Here is a 20,365-nt window from a genome sequence, read left to right as displayed (position 1 = left end):
GGTTCAGTCCTTTAGAAATTAGCTCAGGAAACAAGGCTGGTACAAATAAACTGCCCTGTTGTTTACATGCTGCTGCATAGCACTTCCCTCAGTATCTCTTGAACTTTTCTGCAAATTTCATAAAGAGCTAATGTGGTAGAGGTCTCCAAGACTTCTAAGTTCCAAGATTTCTAGTGAAAATAAGAAGCAGAGTAGAAAAGTGGTCTAAAATAGTGTCCCTGGTGAGTAAAATGCTGTATTTTGAGCTCTGTTATCTTGGAGAATCCATGTGTGATAGAGATGAAAGCTTTAAAAAAACATAAGCAGCAGAGCTAATAAACTGGCTAATATTTTTGCTTAAGTGTTTAGGATGACATACGTAAACCTGTGAAAAGGACCCGACCCACCTGTACTTCAGGTTGTAATCTGCTTTTTTGCTTTCTAGGAATCTACAAGCCGCCATTGGAGCCTACTATGATTTTGAGAGTCCAAATATCAATGTACCCTCCATGTCCTTTGTTGAAGATGTCACCATAGGTGAAGGAGAGTCCATCCCTCCTGATACGCAGTTTACAAAAACATGGAGGATACAAAACACAGGTAAGACTTTTAGACTGTAGCAAAGTCCACGTAGCGTGTATTATGCGATAGGATGGCAGATCTACATGGAAGAGATGCTGGCTTAAGGCAGGAGGTTCCTGTGCGCTTAACTTGGAATAGAGCCACCCTGCTACTGAAGGAGGTAGGCTGCCAACCTATGCATGTTCCCCCTTCTTACGTTGGCACAAACATTTTGTGGCAAGATGGACAGCTCAGTTCACCAGTCTTGTTCCTCATGCCATCACACAAACAAAAACTCTAGGAAACTTCTAGATAAAAGAAATTGAAGTACAAGTTGGTTTGGGGTTTTTGTTTGTTTGGTTTTTTTGTGTTTTTTTTTTTAATGGCAGTAATTAGATGTGAAAATAGATTAAGAATCCTTAGCTAGTCATGTTTCTGATAATTTGATGCAAACAAATGGAATACATTTTTAAGTCAACGAAGAGGTTGCTTTTAATCTCAAAGCCTTTTAGCTCATGACCAGCCTGTATATTACCACTACCCTTCATTACACCATTTCTCTGGCCATCCCTGTCATTTGGTCATTCAGCTTTCTATACAACTGTGTTCTCTGTGGAGGCAGTGATGCAATGATCTGAGAACAGGTAGCGATGCAAGGGTAAGTGGCAGGTACCCTTTACTTTTTAATACACTTCTGACAGAATTGCTTTTTTGTGTGCTGAGAGGATGCAAGGCTGGAGAGACAACATTCCAGTATGAAATAAGTCAAAACAGTGACTGGAATCCAGGAAGTGAGATTAGGCAAAATACATTCTCAGAGCCTGATCTGTTGGGATGTAGTCAGAGAGAAAAATAGGATCCATGGATGTAAAGTGGAATACCTTGTCTTCAAGTGTTGCAATGACAGGATGTTGCATGAATGTTTAAGCTGTGTGTCTGAATTTAATTGACCTGCTTGCACTTTTGTGAAGAATGATGGCACAACAAGGTATAATATCATGAATCATCATGAGTAAAATTCAGCTGTGTTAGTATTCCTACTTGTAGATAACTGCAGTACTCGAGTGCTGTACAGATTTGTGCTGAATATCAAAGTATAACAGAGACTAAACCCATACTAAAAATCTGGGAGTATTTCATCAGGACATGAGAGGTGAGAAGGGGGGGGGTGTTTAAGAGCACTAATTTATAGAGACTGTATTCTAGAGAAAGGTCTTAATTATTTCAGTTTACTTTTTCTGCCTACATTTGTTTGACTTAGTTCAATGGAAAGGTGACAGGTATAGCTTGCTTAAACTCCAGTAATGTGAAAAATTGACTGGCAATTTTTTTATAACCGTCTCAAATACAGGTCTTACAAATGTAATAAGTTTGACACGTCTTGTTTCTCCACTGTTAGTATCTTAATTTGCATGTATTATGACTACACCCCTATCTTGCTCCTTTCAGACTCCTTCCTCTCTTGTTCCTCTGATGTACTCTTTCCTGCATGCAAATTCAACCTTAATTTAACACCATAGTTCAAGCAATGTTTCATTGTTCTTGGAATGTTTGACCTTCTGAAATCCATGGGCCTTCTAAAATGAGGAAAGGGAGTTAATCTTGACTTATGAGTTCCTGGCAAGGCCAACATTTGTTTTGGCTTCTGTGTGGGTTAAAATCTCACTTCTTAAAATGTACATCTGTACTCTGACAGTGGTGCTGGAGGCCAGATCTTGTTAAGACCATGCTGTTGAGGCATGTTTTAGTTAAATGCAACTTCACATACAGTGTTATGACTGTGCAGTTTAAGGAGGACCGTAGCATTTTAAAACCATTTTATGGTTTAATTAAGGTATAATATCAAAGGACTATAGTGTTTCCAGATAATATCTGCTTGTTAAGTAGATAACTGAAGCAAAGCCAAGGTTTTTAACAGCTCTACAGGAACCCTTGATTAAATGACTTCAGTTCTAGAACACGAAATACCTGAGGCATGTGTCATTGAAGCATTTAGTGTCTGACGAGTATGACAAGCAGAGCTCTGAGAGATTGTCAGTTTTAAGCAGGCAAGCAGTAACCTAGGTTCAGTCAGGTTTTCATATGTGTTATTAAAAACTAATACCCTGCTCTGATACCTTCCAGGACGGCGCTTGGCTTCTCTGCCAAAAGACCAGTTTGTATAGTAGAACCATTGCTGAAAGAGCAGCAGGATTTAACAGACTTATTTCCTCTTCCCACTCTACCCCCAGCTGCTGCTGGCTCTGCAGGACAGTTACTACAATTTACCATCTCCTGAGAGATGAGTGTACTGAAATAGAATGACATAATCATCATTTCATTTTATGGGGCTTATCAGTTGCAGTGTTCTAGGCACCTTGCAAGCCTAAAGCCATTAAAACCGATAAAAATCACATAAATTATTTAAACTAAACCATGTTGCTCGGCTGCCAACCTTTTCAGATGAGACTTCATACTCAACTCCCACATGCCATAGTCTGAGGTCAGCTAGTCACTCAGCTCCTCTTTCAGAGACCTCCCTATCTCAGCACTGTTTCCAACTGTAGTGATACATCCCCCACTCTGAATATCCCACTTTACCTGCTCACGTCATGCTTTCCCTGCTAGATTGTGAATTCCAGAAATAAGGACTAGACTAGAAAACCAGTCCCTGCCACGTCTTCACTGAAGTATCCATAGGGATTAAATCAGAAGACAAGCTGTTGCAAAGGGTGCTCTTTGGGGTAACCTTAACCTAAGGTCAGATCAGCATCCACCATTCTCATCTCAGACCAAATATAGAGTGGTTCCAAGCTTCTTGGTGGTTCAGGCTTTCCTTGGCTGTTTCCATCGTCCTTAACCAAGCAGGAGGTATTCTTAAAGTCATTGGCTTAGTCATGTCACATTATTGGGAAAGAAGCAGAAGAAAATTACTCTAAGCTGATTTTTCACAAGTCTCAGAAGCACTTTTCTTTTTGTCAGTCCCAGTACTTGTTATCTTTGGCGAAGATGGCTGTGCTTGCATGCAGTAACTGTTTTCTGTATCTCTACAGACTGCCAGGTCATGCAGTCAGTCCCAGTATCTGCAGTCTAAACATTGATCTCCACAAATAAATCCCATGTTCACAATCTTTTCTACCTTTGCACAAGGCTGAGAGAAGGGTTGGTGCAAGAAGGGAAATAAATGCATTTAGAAAATAGTACTAGCTCTTCAATTATAGTTCAAACTATTAGTTCCTCTTGAGACTGCTAACAGGCCTAAAAAAGAATGAAACCCTGAAAGAAAATGTTTCTAGCTCTTTGTGTTAATAACATGTATTTTGATGTCGCAAGGCTCAGGAGCTGCATGTAAGGAGGCAGAAAGAAGGGGGGGGGGGTAACAACCACCCCTAGGTCTGACCTCATCTTTGTCTATCATTGGTAAAATATATGTGCGTGTCAGTTATGTTGGGGGTTTTTTGAAGCTTTTGAAGCTGTTACACTGTGACTTTGCGAATTTTTCTGTGCAAAGAAGACCTAGAGATTATTCAAACAGAAATACAAATTGTCCTGCTGGTCTCAGAATGGACCAGTTAAGCCTTGTCTGAAAACTGTATTCTTCTTCAGCATCCATTGCTGGCTGTGTTATGTGTATCTTGGTATTCCTTTGACTGTTCAACAATTGCACAACTGTTTTAATAAGCATGTTTCATCCAGTCTTACACAAACAGACACAAAGCTTTTCCTGGTGCACTGTCAGTAATTCTTTCTTCTGTTTAATCCCAGGGACAGAGGCGTGGCCCCCGGGGGTTTGTCTGAAGTATGTCGGGGGAGACCAATTTGGCCACGTAAACATGGTGATGGTCAGGTCCCTGGAGCCCCAGGAGATTGCAGACGTCAGCGTTCAGATGTGCAGCCCCAGCACAGCAGGAATGTATCAGGGACAGTGGCGAATGTGCACCGCCACGGGACTCTATTACGGAGGTGAGTGATCCCTTTTCCGGAACTTCAGGCTCTTCTTCATGGTGTTCCCACTGCAGACAAAATGGACACTCCTGGCCCCTTGCAGATCCTCTCCTGATAACCACATGGTGAAGGTAGAGGTCTGCCAGCTCTGAGACTAAATATAGAAAACAGAGAAAACATCAAGTGAGCTGCTTTGTTGTCTTGGTCAGCACAGAACTGTTTTCTAAACACTGGAACAAATTGCAGATTACACAAAGCTCTGAAAAACAAAGGGACTTCCACAGTTCTCCTGGAGACTCTTTCCCAGTTGGTCCTTGTCGGGATTCTTTCCCAGTTTTCCAGCTCTGAACATCGTGAACTGCATACGAGCATAAAATCTATTTAAGTGGTGAAAACCTCATCTGAGAAGTTAAGGCCCAGGTTTTAATACAGTAATTTGGTGCATCTACTGTGAACCATTTTTCTGTGTTTAAAAATCACTTTCTGATATTTTGCCTGGTGCCTCAGCCTGAGCCACCGACATCTTCATTCATTTGGAGACTTTGTCATTTTTAGCCAGCTTTAGTTTATACTGTGAACATCTTTGTGTCTGTTTTGGCAGTTGGGAGTATCCCAAGTTACACGGGTTTGAGTGAGAGATGTTAGCACTCGCAATCAAAAATAACTCTTTGCTCAGAAAGAAGTACAGGGTTTTTGGCAGAATTGTCAGTAAACGTATGACTCTGGTGTTGCAAGTGGATGTAGCTTGTCCCTGAAGAAGGGGGATAAATTTCTCTGCACAGGCTGAAAGGCCTGTTCAGGTTGCACTGCCTGCCACAGGCCTGTGTGTTTCTAAAGCCGAGGTTTTCCCAGCTGCCGACAGTTTAAGATCTTCCTAAACCTCCTGAAGTTGCACATTTTTGACCTACAAATTAAAATCCCTTTGGCTACCGAGCTTCGAGTCAAAGGTGCCCTTCCCCTGCGATTTAATTAATGGCTTTTATGCTAGCTGTCCCCCGGAGGTTAGGCCCAACAGCTGTGTGAGGGCCTGGCAAGTGGCCGGGGCTGTCGCCCGGTGGTTTTTCATCCCGGCACGGCTTTGGTAGCACCGGGGCCACCGGGGCGAGCGGCCGGGCCGAGCGTTGCACCGCGGCCGGGCAGCAGGGGGCGCCGCGGTGCCGCTCCGCCTGCGGGCGGCGCGGCCCGGCCGCGGGAGGGGTCAGCGGGCAGCGGGTGGGCGTCGGGGTGGGCTGTTGTGGAGCCTTAATGGTATTTGTAAGGGGGTTACAGCCCTGGCAGGGTGCTGAGGGTCCTTAAGCAAGTCGTAGTTTTGTAAGGTAAAATCCCACTGTCTTTGATTGGGTCGTAAAATGCAAACTAATGAGCCCAGCCCTGTTAAACCCGGGGAGGGACTGGAAGCAGAGCTTCAGTGAATTAATGCTGCTTGAGAAGCCATGGTGGTAAAACCGAACAGCAAAAGTACCTGCTGTCTCTTCCCCCAGGCCACCAGTGGTAGCACGAAAGAGCCCCTTGTAGGTTAGCACTTGACTGCAGAAAACCTGGAAACAATTACATGTGACATGAGGTGCTGTTATTAGATCTGCTGAGATGAGATAAGGTATTGTTGCTGTTCTTTTTAATTCTCACTCTCCGTGCAGCAAAACAAAACTGGAGCACATTTAATGGAGAGGTGGGGAAAAAAAAAAAAGACAATAAAACTGAATTTGGCTATGTACCAAGAAATGTATTTATGTAAATAGACCAGAATGTTTGCATGACGTGTAAATGAAATGGTAAGTAAAATAACAATGTTATCTATGTACAAGAGACAGACACGCATTAAGAAAGAACTGTAAATATGTTTCTTATTCTAACCAATAGTTTGCGAATTAGTGTAATAGTCTGCCAGGCCTGGGTATCTTATCCACCTACTCTGAGTGTTTTGGAACTGGAATGGAGATATTTTGCAGTGAATTGTCATAAACATAATTACCTTCTAAGTCACCCTTTTGTTGTTTTATTTTAATAATCAAGCCTTTCAAAGCTAAACAAAAAACATTGCCTTTTCTTTACTGTCAGAGTAGAAGATTGGCAGTGATATCTTCTGGCTTTCATGTCAGTCTTGCTGCGTAGCTTTAGATAAAGTCATTTAAGGTTTTATTTTATTCAGTGCATCCTGTTGGTTATCTGAAGCATGGAGCTTCAAGTTGTCATGTCAGTTTGTTTTTTGTGTGTTCTTAGCTGGTTCATGTAAGTTCAGTAGGAGTAGAACTTGCCTGGTTTTCTTGAAAGATTGGACACTAAATTAGGGTTTAACCAGTACTACTGATGCTTCATAAAAATGTATTTTAAACAATAAGTCTTTTTTCTTGCTGTTGTAAAGGATAGAATTCATGTTCTGTTTTTTTCCTTCTGCCCCCTTCTTCATAAACTTCATCTAGTGACAACCCGAGTGTCTTTCTTTTTCAACAGATGTCATCTGGGTGATCCTCAGTGTGGAAGTTGGAGGACTTCTAGGTGTAACACAGCAGCTGTCATCCTTTGAAACAGAGTTCAACACGCAACCACATCGCAAGGTAGAAGGAAACTTTAACCCATTCGCCTCTCCACAGAAGAACAGGCAACCAGATGAAAACAACCTAAAAGACCCTGGGGGTTCCGAGCTAGGCACAATCAGCAAAAACACATGGGGGCCTGCTCCTGACCAAATCGAACAAGATCAGAATGGACTGTCACAAAACTCTGTAAATCTCTCCCCCAGCAGTCACTCGAACAACTTGTCGGTAGTGACATACAGTAAGGTAGGTGCCCTGGGAGAACAGGAGAATGGGTAGGTGATGAGACTGTGATGTATGTAATAGTTCTTCGTTACAAACTGCAAAGCCCTTCCCTTCTGCTTCTGCCAGACCTGCTAAGGAAGGTTTTGAATTTGACTGTCTGACTCTGCCAACTCCTCATGTTATATTAAAATATTTTTGCCTCTGATAGACTCTACCAGATCCACCTTTTTGTTTTTGCTTCAAGTCCTTCTTAAAATTTATATAATCTTGTCTGGGTGCTGTAACTATTAGTGGCTGGAGCCTGCTCCAGTTGCGTGTGCAAATAAGTCAAAATATCTCTCTAGATGTGCTCCTGAGTTTTCTCTTTTCAAAATTATGTACAAAATAACCACACCCCCAAAGCCTAAGATTAACCAGATAACTTCTTTTTAGCTGGTGTGGGGAGACTACAGAGCTCAACATTTTGATCCCAGAAGCTACCTGTCAGGAACAGTCAATCAAATGACTATTCCTGTCTGTGTCCTTGTCTTGTTTATAATTGTAGGTGACTTTTAAATTATCTTTACTTTAAATTCTCTCTCAAAAGCTTGCTTGGTGGATGCTATATGAGTCTGAGTGATATTTTGACTGTTTTTATTTGCTTGTGTGTGAAAAATGAATTGCAGGATTATTTACAATTCAGAATCCACCTGTTAATGCAGCCAGTATGTGTAGGTGTGTACTGTCGTATGTCAAACTAGTTTGATTTTTAAAATCTTTTAAAAATGCTTTACTGTACTTTAAGCAGGCTGTGTAGGACAATAACACTTGGTTGCTGAATGACTTAATAAAGCCCTAATGTTAGTTCACCTACAGCACTTTAGTTCCTAACTGGATGAACTGCCTGTCCTCTACCAGTGGATCATATTTTAGTGACCTACTTTGCACCAGGGCTATGCATTTTTTTTACTGATGGCATGCACGGGATTAACTGTTTGACAGACTACCAACAACCTTTTTTGTGTTTGGCACCCCAAACATAAATTGCTATAAGCTGTATTGGCTCCTGCTTCAAGATTCTCACTCACTAAAAGTGAAATGGATGGCTTACAAAATGATTGAAAAATAAAGCCTTTCACCTATCAGTTCAAATACAACCTGAATTAGCAGTGACTGAAAGTCACTGCCTTTTAGTGGTTGTTTGGTGGATAGTGGTATTCCCTGAAGAGACAAGACAGGCCATTGTCTGACTGCAGAGGCTGTCTATATACTGATATAGCTTCTCTGCATAAACTTTCTCTCAGGTGCTTCAGGTGGGGAGTGCCACTCTGCAGCTGTCTGTTGTATGTATCCCAGCAAAGATTGGTAACAGCTCTGTGTATCAATAGATGGAAAATAAAAAAATCGTTTATCAAGTACAGCTTTGGTGAGATAGTGGACTTACCTAAGCCTTTCATAGCTAAAATACTAGGTTTAATTTAGGTGGGAAAATTCAGTTCCACTTTTGGTGGTCAGCTTTAGGCTGGAGGTGGCTTTTTTTTCCCTTGCCTATTTTCTGAGTGCAGAGCTTGGCAATTGCTTTGTAGTTGATTTGCACTTGCAGGTGGATAGATGTGGAACTGCTAATATATGCACTTCTGAGAAAGTTCCTGTGTTGAATTTCTGGATGTGGGGTTTTGGCAGTAACGTGGCCTTCAGTTTTCGCTAGGTCTCTCCCAGTGGTATATATCCTTACCCTTCCCAGTGAGAGGAGAGTGGTGTGGGCACCGGGAGGTAAAGCATACCAACAGACTCTCTTGGCTGAGGAGTAGATGCTTTGTCTTTTCTAAGAACATAGGTGTAAGAAACTGATACCTGTTGGAGGTGCAGAGGACATAGCAAAGGTCAACTATGCTGTGGAAGAGAAAAGCCAAAAAGGAGAGTGAAGCACTACCAGAGAGGATTTCACTAAATTTAAGTAAGCTGGTTTAGCTAGTAACCCAAAGTTCACGATCAGTACTCTTATGAGATATAAGCCATTATAATCTAACCTCAGATGCAGGGTAGGTGGCCTTCCCTGCCCCCCCGTTTTTTGTTTTGTTTTGTTTTGGGTTTTTTGTTTCTTTTTGTATTTACAGAAGATTCTTGGTGGATTTGAGGTAGATTATGCGAGATAAAAGCAGAAATCTTGTTTCTTGCTTGCTTCAGAAGGGATAACATTATGGTCCTTTTTGGAGATGGGGTGGGGTATGCGAAAGTTCATTGGGTTTTGAGGGGTTTTTGTCTCTACTACAGTGTTTCTATTTGTGACATTAACAAAAAAACAAGTTAGCTTTTCCTTTGGAAGCTGTTATTAAGGTAGGTCTGAAGATCAGAGTCCTGTTCCAGCCTTGCCCTTCCCATCTAGGGCAGCAGGCGTTCTGCCACAGACTGAATATTCACATTGGTACAATACTGTTTCTATAGTGAACAAATCTGAGTAGGTTTGACATCCTAGATACTTGGTCTTGTTTAAAATCGCCAGGTGAACATGCTCACCTTCCCTGGTGTAGGTCTAGCGCTATTGCATGCTTTCTTCCTGCAATCTGGAAATCCTTCTGGAAAAGAAGATGTGTAAGCAGTATCCCCAGCTGGGGCTCAGATTAAGTGGAAAAGGTCTTACTGGAGGTGATGTCAGAAGTATTAAACCACCCGATCAGCAGATGGTGTTCCAGTACCTGTTAGGAAAAGCTATATCTGGCCCATCTTCCCCACTTCCCTGGGGACTTGACCTGTACTCTGCTGCTTGAGAGGGGGAAAGAAAACTATTACATGTCAAGCTGTTGTCTTGTGATTCAATATTGATGTGAAAGGCTTTATTTCAAGTTCTAGGAGCAGACAAAAGAGTACTGTGGGTTGGTTATGCAGTTGCACTTAGGATTCCTGGATTTTATTTATCTTGGGCAGGACCTCTAATAATTTTGTCTGCTTTCATGTACCCAGAGAATGGAGTAAATCCCTAGTCATGTTTGACACACCATATGGTGAGACACAGCAAAGGGGATGGGTAAGGTCTAATTAAGGTGTTCAGAAGGGCCTATGTCCTGTATTTAGAAGTAATATAAGCGCTTAAATATTTCTCAGATTACTGTGGAGGCTTCCTCTCTGCCAAGAGATTGTGGAGAACCCCAGTCATGCACTTGGATGAGACTATGAAATCTTTGAGATAAAGCTAGCAGTTTCTGGCATCTGCAGCTGTAAAACATACTAGAAGTTGCCAGACCTTGTCTGTATTAGTTCTCCCTCTGGTGCAACTGAGCAGGTGTGACTTGTCCTCTAAAATTCCCCATTGGAGTCAGGATCTCAGTGACACTGACGTGCCATCTGCTGCTGGATTAGACAAGTCTATCAGTTTCACATGTGGAAACATTCAAAATGCTTTTATACAGCAGCATAGAGTACATGGTTTGGATGCTCTGCTCAGTGAAGCAAACTTTCCTAGCAAAAAACCAAAACAAGACACTGAATTCCCTATAAGCAGATAAGATCAAACCTGTGGTATGGTTGAAACAAACTGAGTGTGATCTTTATTGCTGCTGTAGTGTACGCCTTCCCTGGGTCCACCCTGCTCACCTAATCAAATAAACTGCTGGAAGGTTGTAGATCAGGGTCTGTGTTCAGGGCATTGCTTTAAGCATGTTGTTATATCTATTCCCAGTGGAGTTTTTGCATGTTCTTAGAATTAAAGATGTGCTTAAGTGCAGGATAGGATGCTTATCTCAGGATAGGGATGAGCTGTATTAGAGTCCAGATATACCCATGCATGGGTATTTTATTCTCCTCTTTGGCAATCGCTTTCTCTCTGTATTCTCGAGAGAGATGAGGCTAATATAGCTTCCTTCTATTTACTCGCTCCTGTCTCATAGCAACACTGTCGAGGTCACTGCTGCTTTCTTGTGACAGTCTTTTACATTAAAAGCTCAAGATGCAGTCATACAGTGCCTGGGGAATTAGAGTTAAATTTCTTAACTAAGGAAAGAAACGTACAGGTTTAAATGTCTAAAAAGATCTGAAGTGGATAGCCATATACTGACATTCAGATTGTACTTGTCACCTATATATATAAAATATACATATATATATCCAAATCTGTTGCCCATATGAATTGAGGAATTGCTGCTTTCTGTGTAATACAGAAAACTGCATGTAGAAGTTCTGATTCTGCAAATATTTGCCCGTACAGAACAATTTGCATAGTTACCGCCATAGCAAAGGGCGTTCTACAGCTTGTCTGGTATTAACCTGTTCTGTTTGTTACTTGTGCTACTCTTAAAAGCCCATTGAAATATGAGCATATTTGGAGTTCACAAAATTAAAATCTTAACACCTTTTTTCCTGCTGTATTTTTGCTCACCATCTTACTTCATTCTGTGTGGAGCTGAACTCTGATCCATGCTACTTGACAGCTTTCTATATGTACGGGGAAACCAAACCTCTCTCTATCCTTAGAGCCTTTAACTGGCTTCCCCTCTCTGAGTTTAAAAGTTGCTGCTGCTTCTAGATGCGTGCTTCTTCCAAACCAGGGCACTCCAATTTGCATATTTTTTGAGTACCTCTAAACTCTAGACAGAAATTTTTCCACTGGAAAGTATTTGGTTACCAAACTATATTTGTGGGTAAGGAAGATGCCCCAGAAATGTTTGCTTCCATGTAGAAGAGAAGCTCCTTCCATCTTGGTATCTGGGCTTCAAATTGGGCTAGTTACCACATAGTTAAATTCATTTAGAACAAAGTGGGAGAACATTGAACTCAAAACTACCATAGCTACTCTTTGACAGCCACTCTGCTGCATAGCATCTGCAGGCTAAACTGATGTTGCATGAGCTGGTTTGCTTATCTGGTGAAAGACTAATGTGTTTGGATGCTGCATGTTAGCTCATCCATGAAAACCAACAGTCCATGTGCTTTTGGACTGTGGGAAATGTGAGATAATCTGATTTTAGCTTAACTTTGCTCCATTGCAGGCCAACAGTTTCCCTGTTGTTTTATCTCTGCAGACTAAAAGCACGCCATTGATTAAGTTACAAGAGCTAAGTTGTTGCATGGTAACTTAATCATGTACTTGAGCCCTCATGTACTTCATCAGCTATGTGCATCTAAACCAGCCCTACGAGTGGCTGCACTGTGAGAAGATTCTTAACTTCCTGGTGGTCTTAACTGCCACGCCATGTTTGCACAGCATGCATGGAATAAAAAAAAAAAATAATAAAAAAAAAGTGCTCAATACTTTGTTCTTCTGTTTGTGTTCAGTTTACGTAAGTTAGTCAAGAGAACTCTGCGTAGTTTGGAGAAGCACTGACTAGGAGCGGCCCAGGAGGTGACGAGAAAACGGGGACTTGTAGTGTTGTCTGATGCTACTGTCAGTGTACACTGGGAGACTCCTGTATTGCTTTGCAGCCGTGCATCAGAAACTCCTGTCTCTCTTGAAGTGTACCTTTTATTGATCTTGACTCAGTCACAAAGGTGAAATAAAGATAGCTATTTGAAAGCCTGTGTTGTGATGGTTTATGAAAGATTAACTTAATCTTTATTTTATTTCTAGCACAGGTGCCTTCATTTAAAGAGCTCAGTATTTACAAAGGCCTTTAACTTTCCAAAACGTCTCAATTCCCTTCTAGATACAGCGGTCAAATGATAATTTCTACCAGTAAGTTTCGTGTAGAGTCTTTTCTTGAAAAAACACGGTCCGCTGTTCTCACATACTTATCTGTATAAATTGCCAGTATGCTTTCACTAGCAAGTTAGCAATTACTTCTGTGGAAGATACTGGAAGAACTGAAAGTAAATCTGCAAAGCTGCAGCTGAGCTTTTCATGAAGACAGTCATCTCATTTTGAGAATAGAAGGGAATTCACCAAAAATAGCATGAATAATTCTTCAGTTGAAATAACTCGGGAAAACTGCCATTGTATGCAGAATTATTTTTGCATGTTTATGATGTAAAATATTGCATACAAGGGATAATTATTCCTGAAAATGTCACATAATGGAGTTTGCTATTTGGATTGCAGCAGTAACTGAAGTTTTCAGGTATCAAGACACTATTACACTGTGCATGTTGAATAAATGTAATGAGAAACAACTGCTCTGCAGAGAGCTTGCATGTTAGTTACTGAGGAAGAAGAAAGAAGGTGTTCTCATTTCACAAAGGGGAGTAAGAGTTTCTTGCTCAGGGTCTGATGTCAAACCAACTCTACACTTGATCTTAAAGAAAAGAAAGAGGTGTGTTTTAATTTTGTAAGTTCTCACGTACACTAATAAATCTCACGGGTAAGTGAACTGCAGTGAAGAGTGGCAATCCCAAAAGCAAAGATTTTGGGCTTTTTCTTCTTGGTGAAATTCATTGCATCAGGAGAAGCTAACCTTGGTCACAGATTCTGGGACTGTTCATGGAATTGCTCATGAGAGAAGCTCATCTAGTGATGTCAGCCTGTTAAGTGCAGTGTAGCAAGCAGTACAAAGCTGTATATACTTAGTAATCTGACACTCTGAAGGTGAACAAAATTCTGCTTTTAATTGACATGATTAGCACAATTGTGTAGCTTTAAACTGGATGCTACAGAAAACAGTATCTGAAGATCCAGAGGGTTTCCCTGAAAACAAGGTTGATAGCCTCTTCATGGGGTCTCTCTCTGCATACAGAAAGACTAATGGACTGTTCTCATGTCTGACTTAAGCTGAAGACTCTGGACTGTGTACTGATTAACTGTGTTAATTCTTTTATGTCATGGGGTGATACAGATGTCTTGGCTTATGGCATGCACAAATTAAATCAGTGAGGTTTTGCCTGTGACGTAAACTGTAAAATACATAAACGGTACAACTGTTTATGGTATGTGCAGTCGGTAGCCCCCGGCAGAGGGAGCAGGCAGCTGGGAGCAGTTGATGTTTAAACCACTCTCATGAGGCTTGTGAGTGCTTGCCAGTCAGTATCTGCAAACAAAGCCTTATGTGCAGGTAACTAAAAGATGAAGCAAATTCTGGCAAATGTGTCTGTACAGGTAATCAGCAACAAATCCTGGTTTTTGTTTGTAGAGCAAGAAGTACAAGAGCTTAACCCCTTTGAGGTGAGACTGCTTAGGATGTTGCTTATAACATCGTTTTCCTTCTGTGTCCTTTGGAGGTTTTTTGTGCACCTATTCACATTATTTTAATGTTTCTCTTCTGCTCTTCCCTTTCCCCCTGTTTCAGTGACTGTATTTTTTGGAAATGTTGAATATGTCAGTCTCTTGATTTTGCTGGGAGCTTTTCCTTTCTGAGGTGAACTATTGTGCTGGAATCTGCTGGGTGTTATCTTTTGAAAAGCTTGCTTTACAAACTGGGAGTGCAGCATATTCCTAGGGTAGAAGTGTGTTTGTTTTTCCATCACTCGCATGTATTTCTGTCTGCAAACAGCAAGTTTCCAGTCTTCCATGCTTCCCATGCAGTTCATGAGATGTCCTCTTTAATTGTCTGCTAATCTTCCTCTCTTGGTTGAATTTTGAGAGCTGCTGATAGATGCTTCATTTTACCATTGTCTTGTATTTTGCCACCTAATATATCCTAAAGAATTAACTTTTTCTCACCAGCTGTGGTGAGATTACAGGCTTCTTGGAGCACTTCCTTTTTAACATAGGTGTAAAACAGAGCTCTTGAACTTGGGTTTTTGTAACTGGGCTTAAGCTAATGAAATTGTTACTTACTTTATATGAGTCATGTTAAAGACTCATTGTTTCATGGCTCTGTGGCTCATGCAGTGAGGTTGTTATAGAGTTGTAGGAGAAAATGCAGGAAACAGTGTTTCCTTTGAGATTTGCCCTGTTAAAGGCAAAATGGTGAAAACTGAAGTCAGAGCTTCACTTAAAGACCGAGAATGGCTTTGTGCAAATTGGGCTCTCAGCTGTCTTACTCATCAGCATACTGGAAACAAGCTGGACTCTGTTTAAAAAAAGCATTTGCATAATGGTCTTCCAACTTTGAGAATTAAATATAATGAGCTTTTCTTCCTCATCTCACTTCTAACCTGAGTATGTGTCTGGATTTTACAGAAGGATTTTGTGTGTGGTTTGTACCTTCATCGTTATGACAAACTTTATATCCCTGTGACTTGGGAGATCTCTTGCCTGCCTGTTGGTCACTTCCTTTTGCTTCCTGATGAAACCCTGGATAGCTGATTTGAACAATAGAAATTACAGAAAGGAGTTCCTGTTAATTTGAGACCTGTTACTAGATCTGTCATTTAGGTGACTCACTTCAGGATGTAAAAGAGGGAAATGGATTCTGTAGTAAGCATTTTGATTTTTTTAAATTTTTTTTTTGTTAAATGTTGGCATTGATTTTCACTTGAGCAAAATGTACATTGTTATCTTAGAGCAAAAGTGGTAGTTGTGGGAACATGGAAAATCTTGAAAAAAATTTTTTTTTTCTTAAATAGACTCTTCTACCGATTACAGCATCTTACTAACTGTTTGCTGTAATCTTTAGAATAGACTTGTGAAACTGCAGTTGCTTGGCCTCGCAGGTATTATAGCATCTGTAGGGGATTTTTGTTCTGGTGTAGAAAATACAAGTTACTTTGTGGCCCAGTAACACCTGGCTATTACCTGGCCTAAATAACACCTGAAGAGGTAAGTGGATAGCATCTGACATCTCTGGGGAAACCAGCTACAAGCACTGAAACCTGCGTTTTAGGAGTGTTTCATGAGGCTGGACGACACTGGTCACATTGGTGGGTAGAGGGTTGCATTTGGTTTAGAAGTACTGGGATGGCATGGTCAGTATTTGTAGGTGTACACTGATCAATTTTTTTTCTTGCCTATTGAAATTGTTTATGTCTCCAACTTTCTTTCAGGGTTTCCACGGTCCTTATCCCTTCGGACAGTCTTAAAACACAAAAACACAAAACGGGTATCGACAAGAGGAGAATTTAACAAAGAACTGACTTTTGGGGGGAGGGAGGGGGATTCATGTGGCAGACAGACACAACATGGACCCCCACTTCTCTGCCTCCGTGTTCTGGATAAAGAAGAAAAAACAAAAGCCCAGTAACTTAAGACTAGCTGTTTCTGGAGGAAAATACAAAATCTAAGTATGCATGTGTGAATGCTGGATTTCAGGAGTGTTGTTAAATGCTATGAGAAAGAAAATATACCAACACCATGGGTTTTTTTTTTTTTTTTTAGAAATTATTCTGGCACATAATTAGGTAGCTTAAAAAGAAGTTTAAAAACTGAAAATGAAAAAGCCATCTTTAAAAAAAATATTTTGCCTACAGAGCGGTTGTAGTTTGAGCAAATGTTTAATTTCTGTTTGTTTCTTGTTCTTTTTTTTTTTTTTTAAATAAGGGACAGCGTGCATTTTTATGGAACTGTCGTGTTTTGCTTGCTACCGAATGGGAATTTGCTTAGCATCTTCTGGGGTTTGTGCAGTGACTTCTTTTTGTTGGACATTTTTTAATGACAGGTTGGGTCTGTACCCAGCTCTGCATTTTTAATATCATCTGCTGTTCTAGTTACCAACTTTTTAATCTTCTTTTTTTTTTTTTTCCCTTTTGGTTTGGGTGTTGCTGTCAGTTGTCCTGCATGTCATTGGAAACCATGCTGAAGACCAGGTCTCAGTATCAAAGTTGGAGAGAAGGACTCTGGGACTTCTAGGATATCATGGAGGGCTCATTTCCCTTCCCCTTGTACATGAAGTACACACAAATACACACCCATATTAATAAGAAATGGATTTATTAAAGTTCCAGAGCTGTCCTATGTGATTAGCATTTTAAAGTACCTTTTTGTTAACTCTTGATGTACAGTAGCTGTGCCTAGAGCAACCAAGCAAGTGTATCAGTCTTGTGCCAAGAGGAAACTTTTTTTTTCTGTAGCTATAATTCACTTGGTAGTAGTTGCAAAGCTTTACAAAAGTCATGTGCTTTTAATTTTGAATCTCCTATCTCTCATAGAGTATAAGTTTGCATTCATTTCTCCTATGATAAAGTATTAGCTTAGAGGCTAATTGCATTTTTGAATGCAGAGCAAGAGTTAGCATCATCAGCTGGATTCCACTCTGTCGCCTTGTATTCATTCGCCTTTATAGTCCTGGCTTGTAGCTTCATCGAGGCTCCTACTTCTAAATGGGCTCTCCAGGGCTTGGTATTAGAGGGGGGAATCGCTTGTCTAGAGATTCAGGTTGCTCTGCTGTTCCTCCAATGTATTTTCCCCCAATTATGGATTGGGAAGTCCAGTGTGAGAGGAGGGAGAACGGCCTCGAGTGCTGCGGTGGATTTCTAAGTGCTGTGTCACCACAGATCCTGCTGAAGGGGAGCCAGGTGGCGAGGTGAGGGGACACCATTTTACTTGGAAACGTGAACAAGGCTGGAACAGCCATCTGCCAAAGATACAGTAATACTCAAAGCTCCCACAACCTTCTTCCAGATCTTTGCAGTGAAGGCTCTTGTTCTTGTCAGAGCAGAGCACGGGCTTGTTGCATGGTGCGTGGCTTTACACTGATTGCTCTTGACTAGTTGTATTTTCTTGGTTGGTTTTGAATGCGGGATTCATTTTTGTTGCAGCTACCAAGACTGTCTTATCTTAGTGCATACAGATAGATCTTCAGGAGGACAGTAGGAGTTCCTTGTATCCATCAGAGGAAGAATTGGGCGATAAATTTTGTTCGTATTTCAGAGGTTCAGCTGTTAAAGGTTACTGTTACCTGAACTCTCCCTTCAAAAATCTGTTTGCTGGGAGAAACAAGTATGACGTAAGAAATTATCTGCATAGAAGAGGCACTGCAGGCTTTGGACTGCTTACCATTTGCACTTGCATTTTGGTGAGCACCTGGGTCTGTCTCAGCAGCTTTCTAGAGCTGGGTGACTTAAGAACCAGAGTGAACCTGTGGAAAGTGGTGCTCAGTGCAGCTCTAGTGTTTGGCTCTTGTCCTGTAACATCATTTTGCCTTGGATTGGTTATCTCCTCTTAGCATTCAGTCTAGGGAATGATTTGCATCACTGTAGTGTAGTGTAGGCAAGTAGATTCTTTCTTCGCTCCCTCCTTTCCAAGCAGGTGGCTTGAGCGACAAGGTCTGAAGGCATGAACATGTACCCGACCATCACACCTCTTGAAATACTGCTGCTTCCCTTCTGAAGGTATCAAAAACACTGGAGACTGCTGTTTGTCCAAGTGACAAGGTGATTCCTTATCTTTATTAGCTCCTTTTATCAGCTATGAATGGAAGGGTGGCGGAAATTACGATCTGAGTCCGTATGTTATAGCTGGTGCTGCAACCTTTGCCTTGTGTCAGCTGAGGCATCGGGGAGACCCTTGAAGTCGGATACCCCCATGCTGGCTTGCTTCTGCTGTCAGCCACATGCGCTCCTCCCTTATATAATGGCCACCACATTTGTGTTCTTGTGCTCCTCCTAAGACTGAATTTTCCTCTCTTTGAAAAAAACCACAAAAAAAACCAAACAAAAAAAAACCCCAAAACCTTGCATGCACCCCAAGTAGTCATGTGCTTTCCGACTCAGAAGGCATACTTGTTCTGCACAGACTTGAATTCTCTCTCCTCTTGAGTCTTTTCAGTCCATGGTGTCCTTGTGACAAGGGTCACTTACTCCAGGGTGTGAAGAAAGGCAGGTCCAGATCCGAGTTGCTGCTGAAATCTGCAACCTCTTGCTGCTCACATCACCGTTCTTCCCCAGGTAGCTGAGCGTGAGCGCTCTTGTCTGCAGGAATGATCTCTCTGCAAACGATCGTACAGTGCTCTGATGCTTTGAGGCTTGGGGTTGTAACCCTGGCTGTGATAGTGGAAGCATGTTTAAATTAGTGGTTGCTCTACCTCTGGGTTTTTCCTTGAGTAAAAACTGTTTCACTGAGGCCAGAGGTGGTTTTATCTCCTCTGGTTCCTTGGAGCTTAGCGGTGCAGCCAGCCCTCAAATTGCTCTTGCTGTCAGGTTTCCAGCTTTTAAATAGGGGGATTTGAGATGTATTCAGCAAAGCTTTTTCCAGGTGACTTCAGGGCACTGTGATTGTATTGGTGTCTGTAGGACTGATGCATTCAAAGTCATGGAGTCTTAACATCAGATTCATGAAACAAATGGCCTGATTTTTCAAAAGTGCTGAATGCCAAATACTTTGGTGAGCCTGAAGTGTGTGCGGTGGCTCGGATAACCCAATCCACCTGAGTTATGCATGTAGAACTCAGGCCTGTTAGAAATGGCAGGAAATCCATACTGGGTTGAGACTGGTGAACCAGTAAAGAGGCTGTTACCCCAGTGAGGCTGGTGTTCCTGACTGGGGGAGGGATGGGGCTGCTACCCAGTGGTACAGGAGGATGCAGTGACAGAGAGGCTGCAACTGGCTCCAGTCTGTCCTGAAGTCCTGAGAAGGAGGGAAAGAGAGGTCTTCCTTACCCCCCCATCCCTCCAGAAGAAAAAAGATAATGCAGAACATCTCTGACAGTCTCTAAAATGGATCCCTGCGTCAAGTGAGCCACTTAGGATGTGGAACCATATCACTAATACAACTTGAGCAATGGCAGCCCAGGCACCCTCTGTCAGCCTAGGCAAACTGCAGCACGACATCCCTAGGGCTTCCCCAAAACTGGCAATGCCACATGAGGGGGTGGGGAGAGCTGGAATCTGCTGCCCATATCTCAGGAGTGTTGGATTCAGACCCCTCCGAGGTTTGGAAGATGCAGCTCCCCGACCAAGGGGCAAAGCCGTTGCAGTCAGAGAGCACATGGGCATTGAGAGCAGCTGGAGTCTGCAGGGTTAGGAAATGCACGCTGTCCCACGTCTGGGTTTCTGTTGTGTGTTTAATTTTTTTTCGTGTGTGAGTGCGTGGGTGGTTCTGCAGCCTGTCTATTCTCTCCAGGGGGAGTGCATGTGTAGAACAGGATGGTGTGTTGCCTCATTGAGTCTGGGAGAAGTCCTATGATAGCACATTGGGGGTAAAAATAAAGGAAGCTTTTTCCTTAATGTATAAATGAATATTTGTATGATTAAATTAACACAGAAAAAAAAATGTTCTGTAGCTGTTGAGAGTTTTATTGAAGCTGCAAAAACTTCTGAATCTGTCATCTTGTAGTTAAATGTACCCAGCTTGCTTCCATCTCCAGGGTGTTTCCAGACACTAAGGAATAGTATCCTTAACCGCAGTTCTAGCCCTGTCTTCACCC

At 41.8% G+C, this 20,365-nt stretch overlaps 1 protein-coding gene across 2 annotated transcripts in view; it reads left to right on the top strand.

The window, feature by feature from the left end:
* The window catches only part of ILRUN (inflammation and lipid regulator with UBA-like and NBR1-like domains), a 30,932-nt gene extending 14,588 nt beyond the window's left edge, over positions 1 to 16,344 (top strand). Inside the window, exons 2-5 of one of the 2 annotated variants that reach the window (XM_075055379.1) lie at positions 425 to 579; positions 4,285 to 4,482; positions 6,916 to 7,244; positions 16,050 to 16,344. In XM_075055379.1, the coding sequence (XP_074911480.1) occupies positions 425 to 579; positions 4,285 to 4,482; positions 6,916 to 7,244; positions 16,050 to 16,085 (718 nt within the window). In that variant the 3' untranslated portion in view covers positions 16,086 to 16,344. Of the gene's footprint in view, positions 1 to 424; positions 580 to 4,284; positions 4,483 to 6,915; positions 7,245 to 12,470; positions 12,710 to 16,049 lie in introns of those variants that run through there. The other variant, XM_075055378.1, reaches the window with a different exon arrangement.
* The last annotated feature ends 4,021 nt before the right edge of the window (positions 16,345 to 20,365 follow it).

This window comes from Buteo buteo, chromosome 23 (assembly GCF_964188355.1).
Source record: "Buteo buteo chromosome 23, bButBut1.hap1.1, whole genome shotgun sequence".
Classification (NCBI taxonomy): domain Eukaryota; kingdom Metazoa; phylum Chordata; class Aves; order Accipitriformes; family Accipitridae; genus Buteo; species Buteo buteo.
Note: the sequence above shows the minus strand (reverse complement) of the source record. Positions and strands in the feature narration are given on the sequence as shown.